The 24,551-nt window shown below is 43.1% G+C and overlaps 1 protein-coding gene across 2 annotated transcripts in view; it reads right to left on the minus strand.

The window, feature by feature from the left end:
* NIM1K (NIM1 serine/threonine protein kinase) overlaps positions 1–24,551 on the minus strand; it is a 70,913-nt gene that overhangs the window by 17,650 nt on the left and 28,712 nt on the right. The window contains exons 2-3 of one of the 2 annotated variants that reach the window (XM_061129543.1): positions 6,892–7,356; positions 6,368–6,788 (exon numbers count right to left, since the gene is read on the minus strand). In XM_061129543.1, the coding sequence (XP_060985526.1) occupies positions 6,368–6,659 (292 nt within the window). In that variant the 5' untranslated portion in view covers positions 6,660–6,788; positions 6,892–7,356. Of the gene's footprint in view, positions 1–6,367; positions 7,357–24,551 lie in introns of both variants that reach the window. The other variant, XM_061129542.1, reaches the window with a different exon arrangement.

Below are 24,551 nucleotides of genomic sequence, written 5' to 3' on the forward strand. Positions count from 1 at the left end.
TGAGGCTGGAAACCTGGGAGACATTTTCAATTCTTCCCCTCCCTGTCCCCTCCTCCTTCTCCCCCATGCAGTTGACCACAGGTTTTCCAATATTCTGAAATAGTCTTCAAATGCATCCTCTTCTCTCCATCCTCACTGTCACTTCCTTAGTTGAGGTGGACATCATCATTCTTCTGGACCACTAGACTAATATTTTGTTCTGACATCCCTGACTCTTGGCAAGCCTCAACTTCAGTTCACTTTCCTCACTAAAATAATTAATAGTTAATCACTTTGGGGGCTCCCTAGGGGGCATAGTGGTAAGAGAATCCACCTGCCAATGCAGAAGATACAAGAGATGGGGGTTCAATCCCTGGGTCAGGAAGAGCCCCTGGAGAAGGGAATGGCAACCCATTCCAGTATCCTTGCCTGGGAAATTCCATGGACAGGGGAGCCTGGTGGGCTACAGTCCATGAGGTCGCAAACAGTCAGACATGACTGAGCAACTAACACTTTCACTTTCACTTTTCATTCATTTGTTTGGCTGTGGGGGTCTCAGTTGTGGCATCCGCGATCTTTGATTTTTGCCAGTAAGCAGGATCTTTAGTTGCAGGGGGTGGGATCTAGTTCCCTGACCAAGGATTGAACCTGAGCCCCTGCAATGAGAGTGCAGAATCTTAGCCATGGAACTACCAGCGAAGTCCCCCTCACTGAATTACTTTTAAATCTCCAAACACTCCTCACCCTGGCTCATACCTCCATTCACTTTACATCTCTCTCTGCCTGCCATCCCCCTTCCCCTTGTATCATTTCTCTGCAAAACTCAAGACATAACACAGCCTTTCCTGATCAACTGACCCTTTCCTGATCTCAGGTACGGTCGAGCACACCCTTTGTCCCTCACCCTGTGACAGCACGTATCAACTGCTTCCTGTTTATCTCCATTACTTACTGAGAGTTCCTGTCAAGCAAGAACTGTATCTTATTCACCTCTGCAAGGCACGGGAGAGTTAATTATACTTTATAAAAAAAAAAAAAAGAAGAATGAATGAGCCGATGAATAAATAAATCGAGAGAGAAGGAGGAAGGGCTCTAGGAACATGAGACCAGAGTGACAGAGAAGAAGACAGGGAAGAAGGGGTCAGGAAGGGCAGCATCAGAGAAAGGGCCAGGCACTGTGGCCGCTTTTGCTTTTGTTTGAGGCAACAGATGGGACATAAAATATTCAGAAGCCGAGTGTGTCATCTCTTTTGAGAAATTTCTCATCAGCTAAAAGGGGACTCGTGGTGGTTTCAGCCTGCCCTATCTGCTTGCAAGGCCCAAGGGAATCTGAGCCATTAGCTATAAAAATAAACTCCAGCCAGCGGGAGGTCTGTATGGAGCCTTCTCTCTAGGGATCATGAGCAGCAGGCGCCTTTTTATAAACCACTGTCCTGGGAGTTACCCCCAGCACTGAAACCTTCCACTTCCCTGCAATCTACTCCGCGATCTTATCCAGATTGTCCACGTTTCCTAGAAAACCTAATGACAGTTTGGGGCCAGCTGGCTTTGTATGGGAACCACATTTAAACAAATGGCTCTTCAGACGATGTCATCTGACACGGCTTGGTAATGGGACAGGGTATTTGGAATTCCCAGCAAGGCTAAACCACTCCCTGATAAATCTTCTCCCATTATAGAGGTGAAGATTTTAGAGGAATGTCCCTCTATCTTTCTATCCCAGTCCCCTCCAGGTAGCCTAATGTCCTCCTTCTTGTCACAAGTCACAGTCCTTTTAAAAAAAATTCTTTATTTATTTGGCTCTGCACCAGGTCTTAACTGAAGCATTGGTGTTCAGTCACTCAGTCATGTCATACTTGTTGCCACCTCATGGACTGCAGAAATCCAGGCTTCCCTGTCCTTCATTATCTCCTGGAGTTTGCTCAAACTCACATCTATTGAGTCAATGATGCCATCCAACCATTTCATCCTCTGTCACCCCCTTCTCCTCCTGCCCTCAATCTTGCAGAATCTTTAGTTGCGTCATGTGAACTCTTAGTTTCAGCATTTAGGACCTTAGTTTCCTGACCAGGGATCAAACCCAAGCCCCCTGCCTTGAAAGTGGGGTGTTTTAGCCATTGGACCACCAGGAAAGTCCCACAGTATTCTGGTCTTCACTCTGTCATCCTCCCTGAGTTCTTGCTTCCTAATACATGAACTACCCGGCTCTTTCTTCATCCTCACATCAATTTTGCATCTGGGTCCCCCTTCTTCACATTCTCAGTTCCTTTTGTTCGCACTTTCCTATTCTTTCCTGGGCTCTGTTCCGGGAGAACCAGAGGAGAGATGAGCATGGGACCAGAATGAGGCCATCAGGGCACAAGTCCGCAAGTCAGGAGGTGAAGTCCAGGATTCATTTTCCTGTTGCATCTGTACGAGCATGCAGTGACCTGCCGTTACATTTTCTGGCTTTGTTTATACGTTGAACTTGTTGAACTGGTTTTTCCTTTGCCTGTCTTTCCCTCCTTTGCCCCCATACCGTTCCATAAGCAGAGGATAACACTGAACCTTTGATAACAAGGCTCCTCTGTGGAGGGTTAGGAGTGAGGAGAGCATGACAGTGAGGCCACAGAGGCACCGTCAGCACAAGCAGGAAAAGCCATGCTCTCTGAAGTCCAAAGGACTAAAATTGTTAATTCTGTAGTCACCATGTAAATGCCAATTGTTGTTGATCCTCTCTCTTCTGCCCTCCTCACATAACAGTGTCTACAGAATTAGATGCTCTGCTGCCGTTGGCTAGTGGCAGTTCCCTGCTTAGCTGGTTACAGTCTCTGTGATGATGTGTGATGATGATGTGCTCTCCCTTCTCAGAGATGCTTCTTTGGACTTTGGGCTTTTCTGACAGTGAGGTGGGCCATGGGACCCTAGGGGCTGCCACTGACTTGACGCAGGCAGGCCCTTGACTCAGCGGTGGCCCATCACCGGCTGGCCAGCGAGCACTTATATTCTCGCTCTTTAAATTCTGAGCTGCAATAGGATGAGGCTGGTCGGATGGAGATGGGCAATAAAGCTGAGAGATTACGTAGGTTTGGGAAACAGTTATTGTTGGTGATGTGCTTTTGGATAATTAACCACAGAAAACCACTCTGCAGAAAGAAGTATGAAGTAGAAATGAGAAACCATGTGGCCCCAGAGAAAGGAGAGGTGGAGAGGATAACCTCCATCCCTGAAACCTGGCTCCACCACCCCACTGTGGGGCCACAAAGTTCCCCTGCACACGAGTCACCCCGTCACTGAGCTGAAATCCCAAGGCAGCTTGGGTGCAGCAAAAAAGGAAGCTGAGTTCTAACCCTGCCTCTCCCCGTGACCTCAGGACAGCCACTCCTGAACCTCTGTTACTCCCATTTGTAAAACACAGGAGGATGAGATGAGGTCAGTGTCTCCCAAAGTGGAACCTTGAACACTCATGGGGCATGGCAGTGATTTTAGTGCAAGGAAACAGCCTTAAATAGCACCGAACCACAGCATAAAAATGTTATTTTCATATCACTTAAGAGTTAAGAGTATCAGTTAAGAGTTCTCCCTTAACTCTCCTAAGTAAGGTAAAGAGAAACTCAGATGGGTTTTTGGCATGTTTTAAATTACTTTCAGTCACTTGTTAGGTTTCCTTTAAAAAAATTTTTTTAATGTAAGATATCACACTAGTAATTTCTTATATTGGATACATGTTGAAATGACAATAGTTTGGACATAGGGTATTAAGTAAAATATTGTTAAAATTGAAAAGAAAATTTGGCCTCCCTGGATGGCCTGTGGGATCTCAGTTCCCTCAGCAGGGATCGAACTCATATCCCCTGCAGTGGACACGTGGAGTCTTAATGACTGGATTGCCAGAGAACCCCCCCATTACAATTTTTTGAAAGTTGTTAAGAGAATAGATTTTAAAAGTTCTCACTATATACACACACACAATTCTAAGTACATTCGGGGATAAATGTGTTAAATAACCTTATCCAGGTAATCAGTTTGCAGGATATACATATATAAAATCAGAATGTTGTACTCTTAAACAATATTGTACATCAATTACATCTCAATAAAGCTGGAAAAATAAATACAATTTTGAAATTTGTTTGCCTTGTATTACTTTTACCACTATCTTCTATTCATAGGTTTTCAAGACATTAATATCAAATTTCCATCTGAAATAAGTTTAAGTAAAAAATAGATGTGCACAGTGATAGCTACCATGTATTAAGTGGCTACTATGTTCCATGTAGTTTATGTTATTCCTAATTTTCCTAACAATTCTAAGAATCATTACCTCTGTTTTACAGTTAAGGCAACTGAAGACCAAAAGAATGAGTATGATATGCACAAAGTCAGATACCCAGCAAGTGAATGAACAAGGATTTGAAGCCCATGCTCTGAAGCCCATGTTTTCAGATTTGTCTGTTTCTGAAGCCCACATTCTTTCCACTCTCTCTTGATTCCTCTCCACTAGAATCGAGTATCTGAACCCACATTCAGGAAAGAGTTCCAAGTTGGCCACATCCAGTAAGCTTTGCTCAGACGTCAGCCCCTGTGCCCTCTCTGCCACTCTGGGTACTCTCTCCTTTCTGAACTGCTCTCCTGGTTTGCGTTTATCCATTTTCTTGTCTCCCCTTCCTGATCACGTCTTCCAACTGCTATCTCAATCTCCAGCCCCTCATCTCTCCCTATGTGTTTTATCTTCTGCCCCCTCACTCTTGCTCTAGACCATTGAAAAATTCTTTTGCCCTTCACTCTTCCTCTAGACCACTGAAAAGCAACATCTGTCCTAATTTAGATTTAAATCCTATAGGCTTCCCTGGTGGTTCAGACGGTAAAGAATCTGCCTGAATGTGGGAGACCCAAGTTTGATCCCTGGGTCGGGAAGATCAGATGCCCTGGAGAAGGAAATGGCAACCCACCCCCAGTATTCTTGCTTGGAGAATTCCATGGACAGAGGAGCCTGGACAGTTACAGTCCATGGGGTTGCACAGAGTCAGACATGACTGAGCAACTAACACATACACACACACACACACACACAAGATCTGGAGAATTCCATGGACAGAGGAGCCTGGACAGCTACAGTCCATGGGGTTGCACAGAGTCAGACATGACTGAGCAACTAACACACACACATACATATACACACGTGTGCGTGTGTGTGATTTACTTTTATGTAATCAGTGCTCCTGGCTGCATTCTGTCAGTGAGGAACCCAAGGCTCACAGCAATGCTGTCATGCACCCAGGTAGGTAAGATGAGTAGCCGAGATGTGAAGGCATGAACCCAGACACTCAGGCTCAGAGCAAGACAGAAGGGGACCTAAAGCTGCAGTGACTTGGGTGTGTGTGTGGGCGTGGGATTGTGGGGGGAAGGGGGTGTGTGGTGCTTTCTCTATAGGGATCCAACAGGGATGAGAGTGGAATGGGATTGGAGGTTAGAGAAGAAGAGACAAGAAAATTCTAACATAAGGAAGAACACCCTTGAAGACATGGTGGCAGCCTGGGTCCAAGGAGAATAAATGTCAATATGGGACTTGCAGGAAGACAGCAGAGCCCGTGGGCTTTAGAAAGTCAATAGATGATACTGAATTGCAGGTGTTCTTTTTCTGTCTTGTAACTCCATTATGTCGATCTCCAAGCTTAGCTAAGTTCCAGGTAACTTGGAGAAGTGCCCACGTGGGTTCTCCTCACAGCTCCTGAGGCCAGCGCAGCGGGCACTTCTGGTCTAGAGCCCAGAGGGGCCAGCAGTCAAGCAAGCATGGGTCTGTGGTAGAAAGCAAGGAGCTAACAACAGTGAGAACTGGTGCGGGGCAGACGAAGCAGAGAAGATCCTGAGATCAAGTGCCTTTTCCCCAAACCTCACAGAGGCTGCAGCCTCAGGTAAGGAGGAGAGGCTGGACCCCGTTATCCACTGGCCATCCGGGAGGGTCCCTGTGCCATTGGTATGGACACACAGATACAGACAGATGTTACAAATAAGGACTGGGAACCTGAGTGGCCTTGGAACCAAGCCACACTGCACTCGGCTTCTCCAAGGCAGAACTGGAGAGAACACCCTCAGTGTTTGAGTTCACCTGCACGGTATAGCAGAAGAGTTTGGGAGTCAAAATCATCTAAGATGAAACTGCTAAAGCCACACTGGACTTCTTTGGATCTTAGTTTCCTTATCTATAAAGTGAAAATAAAAACACTGAGCTCATACCATCACTGTGAAATTGAACTGCGATAACGACGGACAGCAGCTGCCCTAATGCTTGCCCTTAGCAGGGACTCAGTGATGCTGCTCACCGGCTTCCCTGGCCACAGACTCCTAACCCGCCCCCCTAAACCAGGTCCCCACACCCTAGACATCACCCACAGAGGTCAGTTCCTACCTTTGGTTAGGGAGTGAATCCCCAGCTTGACTTGGGAGAAGTTCCCACTTCCGATCTCCCCTCGGATGCGATAGAAGCCGATCCGCTTGCCCAGAGTGATCTCCCTCACCACCTTCTCATCCTGGGACATGTCCTGGGTCAGCTTCTCAAAGGGTGTCAGCTGGCGAGGCTCTCCCTCCTCGTCCTCCTTGGCCAACTCCGTCTGACAGCCACTCTCCTCGCTTTCCCGCCGACCCCATCTGGCACAGTGGGGGTTCACCAGGCCGCCTCCATTCACAAACACAGCAGTCATCGTCCACAGCAGGCTCACCGCTCCATCTCAGCAGAGGCACCGAGCAGGGGCAGGGTGGGGAGGAGCAGAGGGCCCAAGGGGACGGGAGATGGGACTTGAAAGGCTGTAAGGGCCCTGTGTCCTTGAGAGCTGGGCAAAGACTCCTGGATGCGCAAACCCCCTTCTGAAGGCAGAGACCAACCCCAGCACTGCCTACCCAGCCAAGCCCAAAGCCGCCCACCTCACTTGAGACATTTCACACCTTCCTTCACAGTGAACTTCCCCGCTCTAACTGGACCATCAGGCACACATCCAGGTACCCCAGCCTTGCTCAGGCTCCAAGAACTTTCTGGCAGGCCGTGCCGATGCTCTGTGGTAGGTGGCTCTGTCCCAAAACAAAGGCTCCAGTTTGCTATTTCCTTTGATGGTCAGAGAATCTTCTGCCCTGGTGTGTAAAAGCCCCCAAGAGGCCCCCAGGTCTCCGCTGCTGACGCTTATCTCTGATCTTCTTCATTTTGCACTTTTGCTGTCAAGTCGCAGGTCCCGGGAGACCTGACAATCCAGACTCCAGGAAAGAAGAAACTTGCAAATCAGCCTCTGGTCACACGGGCAGCTAGGGGATTAAATCCCAGCAATGCCACCTTAGCCGGCCTTAATTTAGACGAGCTTGCCTCTAAGCCGTGAGCGGTCTCAAAAATTTGGTGGGTGCTGATTCATCCTAAGAATAGAGAATAAGAAAATACATTGGCCCGTGTTAACACATTGGACAGCATTGATAATGAATGCAGAACTGCTGGGGAAGCAACAATCAAAAAGCATCTACACATTTCAGTTCTGACTCATATCATAGTAAATGCTTCATCACATATGATTTAGTCAGAAGAAAATGTACATGCACACAAACACACCTGTCAACATTTCAGAAAATCCCTCACAGGCTGTAGTATTTCTAGCAAAATGACATCTCTATTTTTGTTTCTAGTAAAACAATTTTTCTTTTTCTTGATGTTTAGGGAAATATTCAGGTTGCCTTGGCTTGCTTTAAAGCAAGACTTTTAAAATTATGTAATAGTTTCATGGTGATAAAGATTTCCTATTGATATTAGTTTTCAAAAGTTCTTACATTGATTCAAATAACAATGTATTTCCTGATGCAAAGAGCCAACTCATTGGAAAAGACCCTGATGCTGGGAAAGTTTGAGGGCAGGAGGAGAAGCAGGCAACAGAGGATGTGATAGTTGGATGGCATCACCAACTCAATGGACATGAGTTTGAGGAAACTCCAGGAGATAGTGCAGGACAGGGAAGCCTGGCACGCTGCAGTCCACAGGGTCGCAAAGAGTCGGACATGACTTAGTGACTGAACAACAACAACAAATATTTCCTTAACCCTGTATGTTCTCGTAGGACTTTTCCTACAGGGGCTGCTCCTGCTCTTTCTTTCTGTAGTATTCTTTGTGCATGCATGTGCATATTCAGTCACTCAGTTGTGCCTGATTCTTTGCAATCCCACGGACTGTGGCCCACCAGGCTCCTCTGCCCACGAGATTCTCCAGGCAAGAATACTGGAGTAGGTTGCCGTTTCCTGCTCCAGGGGATCTTCCTGGCCCAGGGATGGGGCCTGAGTCTCTTGTGCCTCCTGCATTGGCAGGCAGGTTCTTTACCACTGGACCATCCTGGAAGACAGATATTCTATAACGCAGGCCAATTTTTCTCCGAGGCTTATTTTCTAGGATTTCTATCAGCAGTGAGTCTACAGGCCCAGCAGCTTAATTTAAAGGTTCAGAAACAGGGTAATGTCACTGGAGGGCAATTGTCTATGGCATCCTCTGTGATGAGCAATATTGCCCAGCTGGGGTATCTTCATGTTTTCTTCTATGTAGCCTCCAGCAAGAAATAATCACTTCCTCTCTGGATCCCCACAGCACTTTGTACAGTTTCCAACAGGTCTTCTTTCCCTGAAGGTGGGAATGGGGTTTAATTCCCCTGTGTATCCTGCTCCTCTCCTGTCTTTCTCAGCATGGAGCATGATGTCCTATATAAGCAAAGTATTCACTTAATATGTGTTGAACTTGACTTTTGGACTTAAGCATTCTGAAACAAAACCTGAGCAAAAACATAAGAAACTGCCCTGGAGATGGGAATTCCCAATTCTGTTTGATGATATCGAATTATTACAATTAGGTACAGCATGGTTTACATTGCTATTGTGTGTAAGTATGGGGTTGCTGAATAAAGAAAAATAAGGACAGGAAAGAGGAGGTTGCTGCCAGCACTGTGCCTGTTCCTCCATGGGGGAGGAGACACTGGACAAAGGATAAAGGGGCCAGGTATCAATAACCACACACATCTCCAGGCTAGAGTCTGGGTGCGTGCATGCTAAGTCACTTCAGTCATGTCTGACTCTTTGCGACCCCGTGGACTATAGCTTGCCCAGCTCATCTGTCCATGGGATTCTCCAGGCAAGAATACTGGAGTGGGGTGCCATGCCCTCCTCCAGGGGATCTTCCCACTCAGGGATTGAACCCGAATCTCTTACATGTTCTGCACTGGCAGGAGGGTTCCTTACCATTGTCGCCACCTGGGAAGGCCCAAGAGTCTGATTAGGGTTTTTTAAAAGATATTTTTTAAGATAAAAAGAGCCTTGATCCGCTTGAGGAAAATCTAAGTCACTTGTTCTTAGGCCTTCTGATGTTGCACACTCCTTGGAGATTCTAATGAAGTCTGTGACCCTACCTCCAGGAAGAAGCACCCACACAAAGTCTGCATCCAGCTTTATGGGTTCACAGACCCTCTGAGAACACCCCTGTGCTTCAGAAGAAAAAGCTCTATGAAGATCTCCTCAGATTCCTGACAGGGCGAGACCACAGACAGGAAGTGGGGTAACAGTTGTATTGGGTTGGCCAAAAGGTTTATTCTGGTTTTTCCATAGGATGTTATGGAATGAACATTTGGTCAAACCTAAATGAACTTTTTGGTCAACCCAAACGAACTTTTTGGTCAACCCAGTAATTCTGGAAGAAACTTTAGTTTCGCCTTCACAAAGAGAGTACAGCCTTCCGACAAGATGCAGCGCTTGATCACCTGGTGTTCCTGCGGGTTGGCTCTATGCCCTTCCGGGGCCTTCTGCAGGACTCCAGGCCTGCCTCTCTCCGAGCACTTCACCACGGTGCTGTCACCGTTGCCGACCTACTTGTACCCCAACTGGATAAGCTCCTGGAGGCAGGAACCTGCACCTTATTCTTCCAGCTCCCAGGGCTCACTCCAGTCCTTGGCATTTGTTTGATACACATTTGGTGAAGAAGGAATGAATTAACTTACCCAGTCATCGATCATTATATTCAGGTATGATCTATCTAGTACAGATAAATATTTTTATTTATAGACAGATAATGGGGCTTCCTAGGTGGTACTAGTGGTAAATAACCCACCTGCCAGTGTAGGAGATGCAAGAGACACAGGTTTGATTCCTACATTGGGAAGATCCCCTGGAGGAGAGCATGGCAACCCACTCCAGTATTCTTGCCTGGAGAATCCCATGGACAGAGGAGCCTGGCCAGTTACAGACCAGAGGGTTCCAAAGAGTTGGACACAAGTCAAGTGACTTAGCACACACACAACACCATTGCAACATTTACTTGAGTTATCCAGAAAGCTTATTTCATTCCACATTTTCAAGACCCAAGCTACCTTCTAGTGGGCAATAGGATTCCTGGTCCCGCCTTCTTTTGTAGGGAAAAGCTTAGCTTGAATTCCCCCATATGACTGAGAATTGCTATAGGACTGCTTAAAAATTCAAAATCTTTGGTCAACCACTTGTAAAAGAATGAAATGAGAACACTTTCTAACACCATACACAAAAATAAACTCAAAATGGATTAAAGATCTAAATGTAAGACCAGAAACTATAAAATTCCTAGAGGAAAACATAGGCAAAACACTCTCTGATGTAAATCATAGCAGGATCAGCATGACCCACCTCCCAGAGTAAAGGAAATAAAAGCAAAAATAAACAAATGGGACCTAATTAAACATAAAAGCTTTTGTATAATAAAGGAAACTATAAGCAAGGTGAAAAGACAGCCTTCAGAATGGGAGAAAATAACAGCAAATGAAGCAACTGACAATGAATTAATCTCAAAAATTTACAAGCAGCTCCTGCAGCTCAATTCCAGAAAAATAAGCAATCCAATAAAAAAATGGACCAAAGAACTAAACAGACATTTCTCCAAAGAAGACATACAGATGGCTAACAAATGCATGAAAAGATGCTCAACATCACTCATTATCAGAGAAATGCAAGTCAAAACCACAATGAGGTACCATCTCACACCGGTCAGAATGGCTGCTATCAAAAAGTCTACAAGCAATAAATGCTGGAGAGGGTGTGGAGAAAAGGGAACCCTCTCACACTGTTGGTGGGAATGCAAACTAGTATAGCCACTATGGAGAACAGTGTGGAGATTCCTTTAAAAACTGGAAATAGAACTGCCATATGACCCAGCAATCCCACTGCTGGGCATACACACCAAGGAAACCAGAATTGAAAGAGAACCGTGTATCCCAGTGTTCATCGCAGCACTGTTTATAATAGCCAGGACATGGAAGCAACCTAGATGCCCATCAGCAGATGAATGGATAAGGAAGCTGTGGTACATATGCACAATGGAATATTACTCAGCTATTAAAAGGAACGCATTTGAATCAGTTCTAATGAGGTGGATAAAACTGGAGCCTATTATACAGAGTGAAGTAAGTCAGAAAGAAAAACACCAATACAGTATACTAACGCATATATATGAAATTTAGAAAGATGGTAACAATGAGCCTATATGCAAGACAGCAAAAGAGACACAGATGTAAAGAACAGGCTTTTGGACTCTGTGGGAGAAGGCGAGGGTGGGATGATTTGAGAGAATAGCACTGAAACATGTATATTATCATATGTGAAGTAGATGACCAGTCCAGGTTCGAGTCCTGAGACAGGGTGCTCAGGGCTGGTGCACTGGGATGACCCTGAGAGATGGGATGGAGAGGGAGGTGGGAGGGAGGGTCAGGATGGGGAACACATGTACACCTATGGCTGATTCATGTGAATGTATGGCAAAAACCACCAAAATATTGTAAAGTAATTAGCCTCCAATTAAAATAAAGTTTTTTTGGTTTTTTTTTTTTTAAAGAGAGAGAAAAAAAAAAAAAGAAATTCAAAATCTTCCTCCTACCTGCCCCGTTCAGGGGATCAAGTCTCCCCAAGCACCCAGGCCTCATGCCTCCTGGGATTGCTCTCCGACTCCCTGGGGCACAGCTTGGCCAGGGCTTCTCTGCTTTTCTGGTTCCCCAACTCTCTCGATTTGGGATCTATATCTTGAGCTTCATTTTGGCTTGGGATTTACAATGGAGTTTTAGACTTGCTACCCTGACTGACTTCAGGTGCCCCCAGGGATTTCTCCCTTCTGCCCTCCTAATTCAGCTTAGAGGGAGGAGGGATCTGACACAAATGCCAAGTGTAGTCAGGCTCCATTTTGGATTACATCCCCTATATCCACACATTAAATTTCTTACACAGTGGCCTTGAATCTATTGTCTTGCCTTAAAGTCCAGAGATTTTAATTATCTGTTTAGATCAGATAATAAAGTTGTTACAGTTTTGCAAATAGTGCTGTGGGATTGTATCGAGAATGAATCTCAACTTGTTGGGAGAGCTAGCAAGCCAACTAGAAAAAACTGAACCCTTATCTCGTACCTACTCTCAAATAAATTCCAAAATAGATCACCAAATAAATGCAAAATAAATGAAACCAGAAAATACTAGAAAAAAATCAGAAACTTTTTAATGATCTCAGAGAAGACCATAAAATAAAATACTGTCTGACTAAATAAAATTATAACTTTCTGTTAACACAACATTGTAAATCAACTATACTTCAATAAAATAATTTTTTAAAACTATAACTTTCCATTGCTAAAAGTGTATCATAAACAAACAAAGCAAATTGAATGATAAACTGGTAGAGAAAACTTTCCAATGCATATGAAAGACAAAGAGCTAATTTTCTAAATAAGGAACTATTTTTTACAGATTAATAAGAAAGAAAACAATATTCCAAAAGAAAGTGACAGAGAGCCTGAGGAGACATTTCACAGAAAATACAAACGACTTTGTAACATACAAAGAGATGCCCAATCTCACAACCAAAGAAATAGACATCAAAACTATGCTGAAATTATGTGAGTTTTTTTGCCATGCTGCATGGCATGCAGGATCTTAGTTCCCAGACAGAGATTGAACCCATGTCCCCTGCAGTGGAAGGGCAGGGTCTTAACCACTGGACCACCAAGGAAGTCCCCGAAATTAGATTTTGTACAAATTATATTTAGAAACTACTAAAAAAATTATAATACACTGGTTAGGGAGGGAAACAGGAGCTTGCATTCATTGCTACTGAGGATATAAATTGGTACAATTCCTTGGAGGACAATTTGGCTATAGCTATTAAAGTACAAGGGTGTGTAATCTTTGCCTCAGCTATTTTACTTCTAAAATTTATCCTATACGTGTGTAGGATATGTGTGTCTTTGTGTATTGACACACATATTTTGAATATAAAGATACATATTCACTGCTGCATTGTTTTACAGTAATTGTATATAGTATAGTAAATAGTAAAGACACTGCATTAATGCCCATCAGAAGGGATCAATTGAATAAGATACACTACATATATATACAAAAATAATGGATTACTGTGCTTCTGTAAAAAAACGAATGAGTTATGATATCCAAGAAATACTGTTAAGAGGTCAGCAGAGTATACATAATTTGATATCAGAAGTATAAGGGGACTTCCCTGGTAGTTGAGTGGATAAGGCTCCTCGCTCAGAGCCCAGGTTTGATCCCTGGTCAGGGAACTAGACCCTCCATGCTACAATTAAAGATCCCACCTGCAGCAACAAAGACCCGGAGCAGCAAATAAATAAATAAAAATATTTTTTAAAAATGAGAAACAGGAGGGTATGCCTGAGAAACTAGCAATAGCTATTGCCCCCAGGGAGGGGAGTTGTTGGATTGGGAATTGGAATGAGAAAAAGGTGTGTGTTTTTCACTACTCTTTTACACGGTTTACTTTTTTTCTTTCATGTGCATGCATTTACCTTTACAAAAGAAAGTTAGGATTTCCCTCGTGGTCCAGTGGTTAAGAACCTGCCTGCCAACACAGGGGACATGGGTTCAATTCCTGGTCCAATTCCTGGCCCAGGAAGATTCCACATGCTTCGGGCAAGTAAGCCCTCATGCCACAACTACTAACCTCTGCTCTAGAGTCTGGGAAGCACAACTACTGAAGTCTGCGGGCCCTAGAGCTTACGCTTGGCAACAAGAGAAGCCACTGCAACGAGAAGCCCACGCGCAGCAACTAGAGAAATCCTCCTCGAAGCAAACAAAGACCCAGTGCAGCCAAAGATAAATAATTTTTTTAAAAGAAATAAAAATATGTAATGTGTTGCCATCTTACACAATTGGTGTACAAAATTTTTGCTTTACTTTTGTTTGTATAGGGAGACTGCCATCCGTGCATGCCTGCTAAGTCACTTCAGTTGTGTCCGACTCTTTGTGACCCTATTGGCTGTAGCCCACCAGCCTCCTCTGTCCATGGGATTGCCCAGGCAAGAACACTGGAGTGGGTTGCCATGCCCTCCTCCAGGGGATCTTCCTGACCCAGGGATCAAACCTGCCTCTCTTATGTCTCTTGCACTCTCACACTTGATTCTCTAATACTAATGGATTGCTTTTAAAATCAAAAGAAAATAAGGAGCTTCCTGTTAAATGAGGAGTAGCTCTCATAGTCAACAGAAGAGTCTAAATTACAATATTTGGGTGCAATCTCAAAAATGATAGAATGATCTCTGTTCATTTCCGAGGCAAACCATTCACTATCACAGTAATCCAAGTCTATGCCCCAACCACTAATGCCGAAGAAGCTGAACAGTTCTACGATGACTTTGAAGACCTTCTAGAACTAACACCAAAAAAAAGATGTCCTTTTCATCATAGGGGACTGGAATGCAAAAGGAGGAAGTCAAGAGATATCTAGAATAACAGGCAAGTTTGGCCTTGGAGTACAAAATGAAGCAAGACAAAGGCTAACAGAGTTTTGCCAAGAGAATGCACTGGTCGTAGCAAACACCCTCTTCCAACAACACAAGAGGTGATAACTCTACACATGGACATCACCAGATGGCCAATACCAAAATCAGATTGATTATATTCTTTGCAGCCAAAGATGGAGAAGCTCTACACAGTCAGCAAAAACAAGACCAGGAGCTGACTGTGACTGAGATCACAAACTCCTTCTTGCAAAATTCAGGCTTAAATTGAAGAAAGTAGGAAAACCACTAGACCATTCAGGTATGACCTAAATCAAATCCATTATAATTATATAGGGGAAGTGACAAATAGATTGACGGGATTAGATCTGATAGACAGAGTGCCTGAAGAACTATGGATGGAGGTTCGTGACATTGTACAGGAGGCAGTAAGACCACCAGCAAGAAAAAGAAATCCAAAAAGGCAAAATGGTTGTCTGAGGAGGCCTTACAAATAGCTGAGCAAAGAAGAGAAGCTAAAGGCAAAGGAGAGAAGGAAAGATACACATCTGAAAGCAGAGTTCCAAAGAATAGCAAGAAGAGAGAAGAAAGCCTTCCTCAGTGATCAATGCAAAGAAATAGAGGAATATAATCGAATGGGAAAGACTAGAGATCTCTTTAAGAAAATTAGACATACCAAGGGAACATTTCATGCAAGATGGGCACAATAAAGGACAGAAACAGTATGGACCTAACAGAAGCAGAAGATATTAAGAAAAGAGAGCAAGAATACACAGAAGAACTACACAAAAAAGATCTGAATGACCCAGATAACCACGATGGTATGATCACTCACCTAGAGCCAGACGTCCTGGAATGGGAAGTCAAATAAGCCTTAGGAAGCATCACTACAAACAAAGCTAGTGGAGGTGATGAAATTCCAGTTGAGCTATTTCAAATCCTAAAAGATGATGCTGTGAAAGTGCTGCCCTCAATATGCCAGCAAATATAGGAAAACTCGGCAGTGGCCACAGGACTGGAAAAGATCAGTTTTAATTCCAATCCCAAAGAAAGGCAATGTCAAAGACTGTTCAAACTACCACACAATTGGACTCATTTCATACACTAGCAAAGTAATGCTCAAAATTTTCCAAGTGAGGCTTCAACAGTACGTGAACCAAGAACTCCCAGATGTTCAAGCTGGATTTAGAAAAGGCAGAGGAACCAGAGATCAAATAGCCAGTATCTGCTAGATCATAGAAAAAGCAAGAGAATTCCAAGAAAACATCTACTTCTGCTTCATTGACTACACTAAAGCCTTTGACTGTGTGGATCACAATAAACTGTGGAAAATCCTTAAAGAGATGGGAATACCAGAACACCTGACCTGCCTTCTGAGAAATCTATGCATATCAGGAAGCAACAATTAGAACTGGACATGGAAAAATGGACTGGTTCCAAATCGGGAAAGGACTACATCAAGGCTGTATATTGTCACCCTGCTTATTTAACTTATATGCAGAGTACGTCATGCAAAATGCTGGGCTAAATGAAGTACAAGCTGGAATCAAAATTGCTGGGAGAAATACCAATAACCTCAGATATGCAGATGACAATACCCTTATGGCAGAAAACAAAGAAGAACTAAATAGCCTCTTGATGAAAGTGAAAGAGGAGAGTTAAAAAGCTGACTTGAAACTCAACATTCAAAAAACTAAGATCATGGCATCCGGTCCCATCACTTCATGGCAAATAGATGGGGAAACAATGGAAACAGTAGCAGACTTTATTTTCTTGGGCTCCAAAATCACTGCAGATGGTGATTGCAGCCATGAAATTAAAAGACTCTTGCTCCTTGGAAGAAAAGCTATGTCCAACCTAGACAGCATATTAAAAAGCAGAGACATTACTTTGCTGACAAACGTCCATCTAGTCAAAGCTAAGGTTTTTCCAGCAGTCACGTATGGGTGTGAGTTTTACCGTAAAGAGAGTTGAGCACTGAAGAACTGATGCTTTTGAACTGTGGTGTTGGAGAAGACTCTTGAGAGTCCCTTGGACTGCAAGGAGATCAAATCTGTAAATCCTAAAGGAAATCAGTCCTGAATATTTATTGCAAGGACTGATGCTGAAGCTCCAATACTTTGGCCACCTGATGTGAAGAACTGACTCACAGGAAAAGACCCTGATGCTGGGAAAGATTGAAAGGAGGAGGAGAGGGGGATAACAGCGGATGAGATGGTTGGATGGCAACACCGACTCAATGGACATGAGTTTGAGCAAGCTCCGGGAACTGATGATGGACAAGGAAGTGTGGCATGTTGCAGTCCATGGTGTTGCAAAGAATCAGACGTGACTGAGTGACTGAACTTGAACTTGTCCAGTTAAATACAGAATTTTACACTTTCATTTATCTTTGTGTGTGTGTTAGTCACTCTGTCATGTTTGACTCTTTGTGACCTCATGAACTGTAACCCACCAGGCTCCTCTCTCCATGGAATTCTCCTGGCAAGAATACTGAAGTGGGTTGCATCCCATTCTCCAGGGGATCTTCCCGACCCAGGAATCAAACCTGGGCTTCCTGCATTGTACACAGATTTTTTTTTACCATCTGAGCTACCAGGGAAGTCCTTCATTTATCTCTAGTTCCTTCCAAAACTCCACAGTAGGAATAGGAAGGGGAAAAAGCATAAACCCATTAGGATAAACAGTGTAAGAGAAGTAATAGCAGATGCAAGGTGTCCACATGTTTTGGGGAGATAGAAAGCAAATTGAAGAGTGGTTAATGACTGCAAAGAAGGTAGAGAAAACTGCAACCTAAATTCCACATCAATTCAATTCAGTCACTCAATCGTGTCCGACTCTTTGTGACCCCATGGACTGCAGCACGCCAGGCTTCCCTGTCCATCACCAACACTCAGAGTTTATTCAAACTCATGTCCATTGAGTCGGTGATGCCATCCAGCCATCTCATCCTCTGTCATCCCCCTCTCCTACCACCTTCAATCTTTCCCAGCATCAGGGTCTTTTCCAATGAGTCAGTTCTTCACATCAGGTGGCCAAAGAATTGGAGTGTCAGCTTCAGCATCAGTCCTTCCAATGAGTATTCAGGACTAGATTTCTTTACTATGGACTAGTTGGAATTCCACATCAGGGCATGCCAATGAGATGCAGCTTTCTGAACACTCGAGAGACTTCAAACTGTAAGAGACCAGCTACCTCAGGGTCTGGAGGAGTGAAGAAGACCAAAACCACGGGGGCTGTCTGAACGCAGAGCAGTGGGCACCCAAGCCTTTCTCTGCTCAGAGCGCGGCTGCTCTCTCTGCTCATACGGAGCAGCTCAGGCGCAGAAGGCACGGGACAGGCCCTTAGCTCAGACTCGGATATGGGATCTCCCGTCCCCTCTTCTCTCCGCAGCCCGAAGCTCTGAGCTTCCGGAATAAAGGGAAACAGGTATAAAAGCTGCTGGGCATGGGGTTTCTCTTTTGGGTAAAGAGAAAAGACCTCCTGAAACCCATATTAGGAGCTTCTCCAACCCGCCTGACCACCCACCGTGCAGTCCTCCAGGAGCCAGGTTCACTTGCAGGCAAGGAGCTTCCAGTCAGATCTGAGTGCCTTCTGCTTAGAATGAATGTCCAGTCAAGTGGCACCAGACACCTGAGGAAAGGCTCCCAAATGAAAGCAAGCAAGCGAACCCAACCCAAATAGGAGCGACCGAAAGGAACCTGAAGAAAACAGAAAGCGACCCAGGACAAAAGATAAAATACTGCATCCATAAAACCAGAACAAAATGCTGAAACCAAACCCAAACCAAAACCCTCAGAGAACAAGAAACAGAGCTCTTGGAAACCGAAATTAAGGAATTCAGTTGAAGAGCTGTTTAAAGAGACTGTGAAACAGAGGACCATCCATCCACAAAGTCCAACATCTAATTATCAGAATTCCCGGACTCACACTATTGTGCTCCCAATAAAGACACACGGGTTCTATTGTACTTGAATTGCCTGCAAATCTCAGAAACTTCAAAATTAGTGATGAATGGGGAAAAACTCCAGATTCTCACAAATTCCAACAGAATATAAAAGTAGAAGAAAAAATCTAACTAGAAAGATGCATCCTGCTTGGCGATGAATATTCATTTTTATTTTGCAGGATTTTTTTTCCTGAAGACTTCTCTTAGATGTCTGGAAGCAGAAATCCTGATTAGAGGTTGTAAAATTACTATAGTTTATATTTGGACTGCTTTCTAGTAGTGTCCTAAAATGTCAAGCTATATCATGTTGAAAATAAGCAAATAATGGAAATTATGACATACCTAATTGCAGACAAAATCCTCCCTTTTCTTAGATGATAGCATGGGCTGTTATTGTTTTACTCTCTGCCCTTTTGATTTTGACCAGTTTTTATGGACATTAATGAGAGCTTAGAAACCCAACCAGCCAAAAATACAAGTCGCTTCACTGTAGATCAAAGCCTCTGGAGGAGGCAGAATGGTTCTTAATTATTAGCTTACTGTGGCTACATAGCAATGCATTAAATAAGATTAAAGAAAATGGAGCTTACTCGGTCATTTATTTTCTTGACTTGCAACCCACTGTGAAAATAATATCAAAGAAAACCATTTCGTCTTTGTTCTCTTTGTCTGAGTTTAAATTATAAAACTTCTGGGCGAGGCTCACAGACAACCTCTTCCTTGGTCGGCAAGGCCAGGCACGGATTTGCTTAGAAAAAAAAGCTGGGTTTTCTCTCCATGTGGCGACAGGATGGGAGGACAGCCAAAGCTCCTGTAATCCTCCTCAGATGCGGTGGACCCTCGGGGGAGATCATTAGCAAACACGCTCCATTTGAAAATCTATTTTAACATTTAAAAATTATTTGCACCTTATTAGCTTTTGGCCCCAGCTTTGTATTCCCCAACACAGCCGTCAAGATCCCCATGGGAGGCGGCGAGCAGGGATGTTGGCAGTTAGGAAACTGCAAATGGAAAATGAACGTATTGACTCTGCCCTGGAGATGAACAGCAACGTGGCTCCTTGACACATTCACAAGCTACTTTCCCAGCCTCCAGGCTAGGTCTCCCCATTGCCCTTACACTTGTGACCATGGCCGTCCACCCAGGCTGATGGGCTTACATCAATCGACTTTTTCCACACAGCTCTGCCACCGTTGAGGTTCTCTTGACCATCAAGGTCACAGACTCCAATGCCCAGGAGGGTTCTGCAGATGTTCACGGGGCGTAGCACAGCCCCCAACCCCAGCATGATACAGCCGCCAGGCCCAGCAACAACATGGGCAGCCACGCTGGAAGGCAAGCTTGCTTTTCCTAAGCCTTTTAATCCTTTAAAGGCAACTGGAAATCAGTAAATTTTTAGTCAACTCTCTCAACCTTTAAATGGTGGTTCAAATATTTAATGGTGGCCATGTGAAACAGAACCCTCTGGCCAGATTTGACCATCAGGTTGCTAATTTACCAATTCTGCTCTAGGTTTTATAGGAACGGCATCAGAGAAAAAGGCAAGGGGAGTCAACAGATCCATAGTCAAATACACCTGGGAATGGTGCTTGCTCACCCTTCTTAGATTTCTGCGTTAGTACCTCACTATCTTGCGGTATTTAAAACACATACACAAATAAAATCTGTTTTTTGTTTGTTCGTTTAATTCAGTATTCTCTGAGTTTATTTGACCATGGAATTCATTCTTACAGAATACCTTTATCTCATCCTTTATCTCATTGGCATTTTCTTACAACTCTGATTTCAGAGTTAGACAAAGTTATAAAATCCTCAATTAACCGTCAGTAAGACAGCTGTAAGAATTTGGGTCCCAAGAGGAAAATTATGAAAACACTTCACTATAAAATGAAACAGAAAATAGATTAGCCTAGTTTAATCCACAAATGTAGCTAACTGGGTGAAGGAGGCCCACCTCTGTGAGGTGTAGGATGACATAGTTTCTTAGTGATTAAATAAGTATCTTTTAACCTTGGGAATATACCATTTTTGTATCTGTACAAAAAATTTTTTTTGTTTCTGTATTTAAACCTATTTTGCATCTGTACATTTTGTATAGATACAAATCCATTTTGTATCTATACAAAAAAATACATCATTTTTGTATCTGTATTAAATTTTCATATAATGCAGTTTTAAAAATTGTTAAAATCTACTAGATCAAAAAATATAATATTTCCAGTATTTTACAACAGGCAACAGTGCGGTGGATGACTGTGTGAATGAATGGATGAGTGACATGACAAACCTGCGAGGTGAGGTACTGTCACTTCCTTTCCACCGATTAAAACAGTAAACAAAACCAAGGCTATCTGAAATTAAGAAAGTTGCCCTTGATGTCTTGACAGTTTACTCAAAGAGAGTGAAGACTGCCTATTTAAGTCACCCTTACAACATGTGAAACCAGGAATTTTAAACACATGAGCAAGAGAATGGGGACATGTTCCAGTAGCGACATGGCAGAAACTCAAGCCCTTCCCCATAAAGATATAAACCTCAGTTACAATGCATTTGCAAAACACAGGTCTTCCCAGCTTTTCTGAGAGAGCATGCCTGCCTCCAAACAAATAAGGAAAGGCATTAAGATACAGAATGAAATCATGGGTTGAATCACAAGCAGGTGGCCCCGAGCAGAAAAACAAAATGTATTCTACATTTCCTCAGAAATAACTAATTTAGGACATGCAGTACAGGAACATTCATGCCTATTTGCAGCTCATGGCTTATTTTTAGGGGATTAAAAATACTTGCAAGTCAAAGCAGAAACTGCTCTTTTCCTGCCTTATAACTTTCTTCAACTCTAATGTAGCGTGTTCACTAAGAAGCAGGAATAAACTTTGAGGGATGGCCATAGGGGATGTTAGAGAAAATGTTTTTTTCTATTTGAGCAGAACTCCAGAAAGTCTAACATGGCAGGAGGGGCTGGAAGGCTACAGTCATACCAGAGAACAAAGCTTTTACTTTCATCATCGTAAAAATTTCAGGTGGACTTGAAATCGTTATTAAGATCCTCACATCTCTCATAAGTGATCCCTTTACACAGTATAAGCAACACATCTGAGCATTCTTAAATATTTACACAGCAGTGAAGGTAAGTGAGCAAGGGGTGTTGGTGGCAGGGGACAAGAGAGAAATTACTAAATATAAAAAAGTGAACAAACCTCAGCATGCAACAGTGATTTGCACTAATAGAATAGAGAATTTTAAAAAAATCTTCATAGATAAGGAAACTTAATGTGTACTAGAGATGACATTTCAAACCACTGGCAAAAGATGATTCAGTTTATGATGCTCGTAGGGACAGAACCGGGAGGCAACTTGTGTAGACTTTAGCTCTCCTACCATCTAAATTCTCCGTCAAATTCCCCCATTCTTTGATATAGATTATTCATATTTTCTTAAATGAATGTAAAGGGCCATGGAAACACACCTCTTCCAGTAATATTACTAACCCAAGACTCAAATATACACAAATTCAGGAGTCACTGTTTGGTGCTGGGACAAACCACATATATAGGTACATTTGGGTATTCATAGAAAAAAGGTCTGGAAGAATATATTTTGAACTAGTGGATGACAACTGGGAAGGGGCAGGGAAGTGGGTGGTACAGAATTGGGGGTAGTGAAAAGGAGTGTGGTGGAGGAAGCTAGTTATCCCCCTTCTACCTGTTCTTTCTTTCTTCTCTTACAGTGGCTTTCAGCCTTGACTGAATCAAAATCACCTCAGAGCTTTTTAAAAGATGCAGAAGCCCAGGCCCTGTCCCAAAGATTCTGATTTAATTGGTCTTGGAGGAAGGCATGCCTTTTTATCTGTTTTTCAGCTTCCCAAGTGATTGTGTTGTGTAGCCAGATTTGAAAACCACTATTCTACCACATTAAAGTTTTATCTGGGGACTTCCCTAGTAGTCCAGTGGTTAGGATTCTGTGCTTCCAGTGCAGGGGCATGGGCTCCATCCCTGGTGAGACTAAATATTTCTATTTTATTATTTATGCTGCATCTCATGGCCAAAAAAAAAATTTTTTTTTAATCTGGACACATTACTACTCAACGATCAGTCTGACCTAATGTTATACAACTTTTACGATGTTTACAGAATGAACTTGTTTCATTTCTTGATGTATTTCTGTATTGTTTGAATCTTTTATAAAATATATAATTACTTCCACAATTAACTAGATAGATAGAAAATATGTGGGTCATTGATAGAAGTAGCAACTGCAGAAACTTCAGATTTTGGTTTTCTGGTATCTCAAAAGATTTCAAATCACGTATACAAAGTCACAAATACTTATTGAGGACTGGTCATATGAAGGAAAATAAGGCGATATGAAAAAGTATATCATTGTTTTTAAAAGTACCATATTATCGAAACATGTATATTATCTAGGGTGAAACAGATCACCAGCCCAGGTTGGATGCATGAGACAAGTGCTCGGGCCTGGTGCACTGGGAAGACCCAGAGGGATCGGGTAGAGAGGGAGGTGGGAGGGGGGATCGGGATGGGGAACACATGTAAATCCATGGCTGATTCATGTCAATGTATGACAAAAACCACTACAATATTCTAAAGTAATTAACCTCCAACTAATAAAAATAAATGAAAAAATAAATAAATTAAAATAAATAAATAAATAAAATTAAAAGTACCATATTTACTTAATTTATGAGGAACAAACCAACTTCGTCAAAAGAATTTCATCCATAATTTTCAGGTAACATTGTTAATCTGAATTTCATTGAATTTCTGATTACATTTAATTTGGTAAACTTTGTTTTGCTTTATAGCTGTTTATAAGCTACAAGGAAAAAGAATATAAATGGAGTTTCATATTCATACATTTTTTGGTGTCTTTAAAGTAGAATTTTTATTTATAGTTATCTAAATAAGTTCAAGGAGTTGTGAGAATTTTATTCCTTTAAAAGTAATTTTTACATGACACAAGTTTGAGAAACTTGGCTTTTGACAGTGAATCTCCCAAATCAAAGGACCAGATGGGGTTGTGGAATTAGCACTGACTCAGGTCAGAACGAGGTTCAAATCTCAACTCCCACTAAAGTCTATGGGGCCTTAAGCAAGTCCCTTCCGGTCTCTGAGCTTTAGCGTCTTCACTGGCAAGTGAGAGTATTGGGCCCCATGACAGCGATAGATCATTCCAGCCCTGACCTGATGTTGCTGACTTTAACAATGGAGGATGAATTCCAAAGTATTTATGGAAAAAAGGCCTCCTGAAGTGCAAGTGTCGCTTCGCCCCCTTCTGGACCTTTATAGTCTTCGCATGAGTGAGATGATAAAAAAAATCCAGAAGCCTGCATGGACATGCTGAGATAGGAGAGTCCCTTTTCTGCTCATAGACAATTTAGAAAGCCAGATTTGAAGGTTTCTTATAGAAGCATTAGAAGACAACCTAGGAAAGAAGAAAGGGCAAAGGCCACCAAAGGAGTAGGACATGGGAGTGGGGTGGAATCAACAGAGTCTGACTCACAATTTTGTCATTATTCCTCCCATAGAACACCTACCACTGGCTATCGTTTCTCAGGCGTCTACTAAGTGCTGTCGGAGAAGGCAATGGCGACCCACTCCACTCCTCTTGCCTGGAAAATCCCATGGACAGAGGAGCCTGGTAGGCTGCAGTCCATGGGGTCGCTAAGAGTCAGACACGACTGAGCGACTTTACTTTCACTTTTCACTTTCGTGCACTGGAGAAGGCAATGGCACCCCACTCCAGTACTCTTGCCTGGAAAATCCCATGGACGGAGGAGCCTGGTAGGCTGCAGTCCATGGAGTCACTAAGAGTCGGACACGACTGAGCGACTTCACTTT

The sequence above is a fragment of the Dama dama genome, chromosome 25 (assembly GCF_033118175.1).
Source record: "Dama dama isolate Ldn47 chromosome 25, ASM3311817v1, whole genome shotgun sequence".
In the NCBI taxonomy this organism is placed as follows: domain Eukaryota; kingdom Metazoa; phylum Chordata; class Mammalia; order Artiodactyla; family Cervidae; genus Dama; species Dama dama.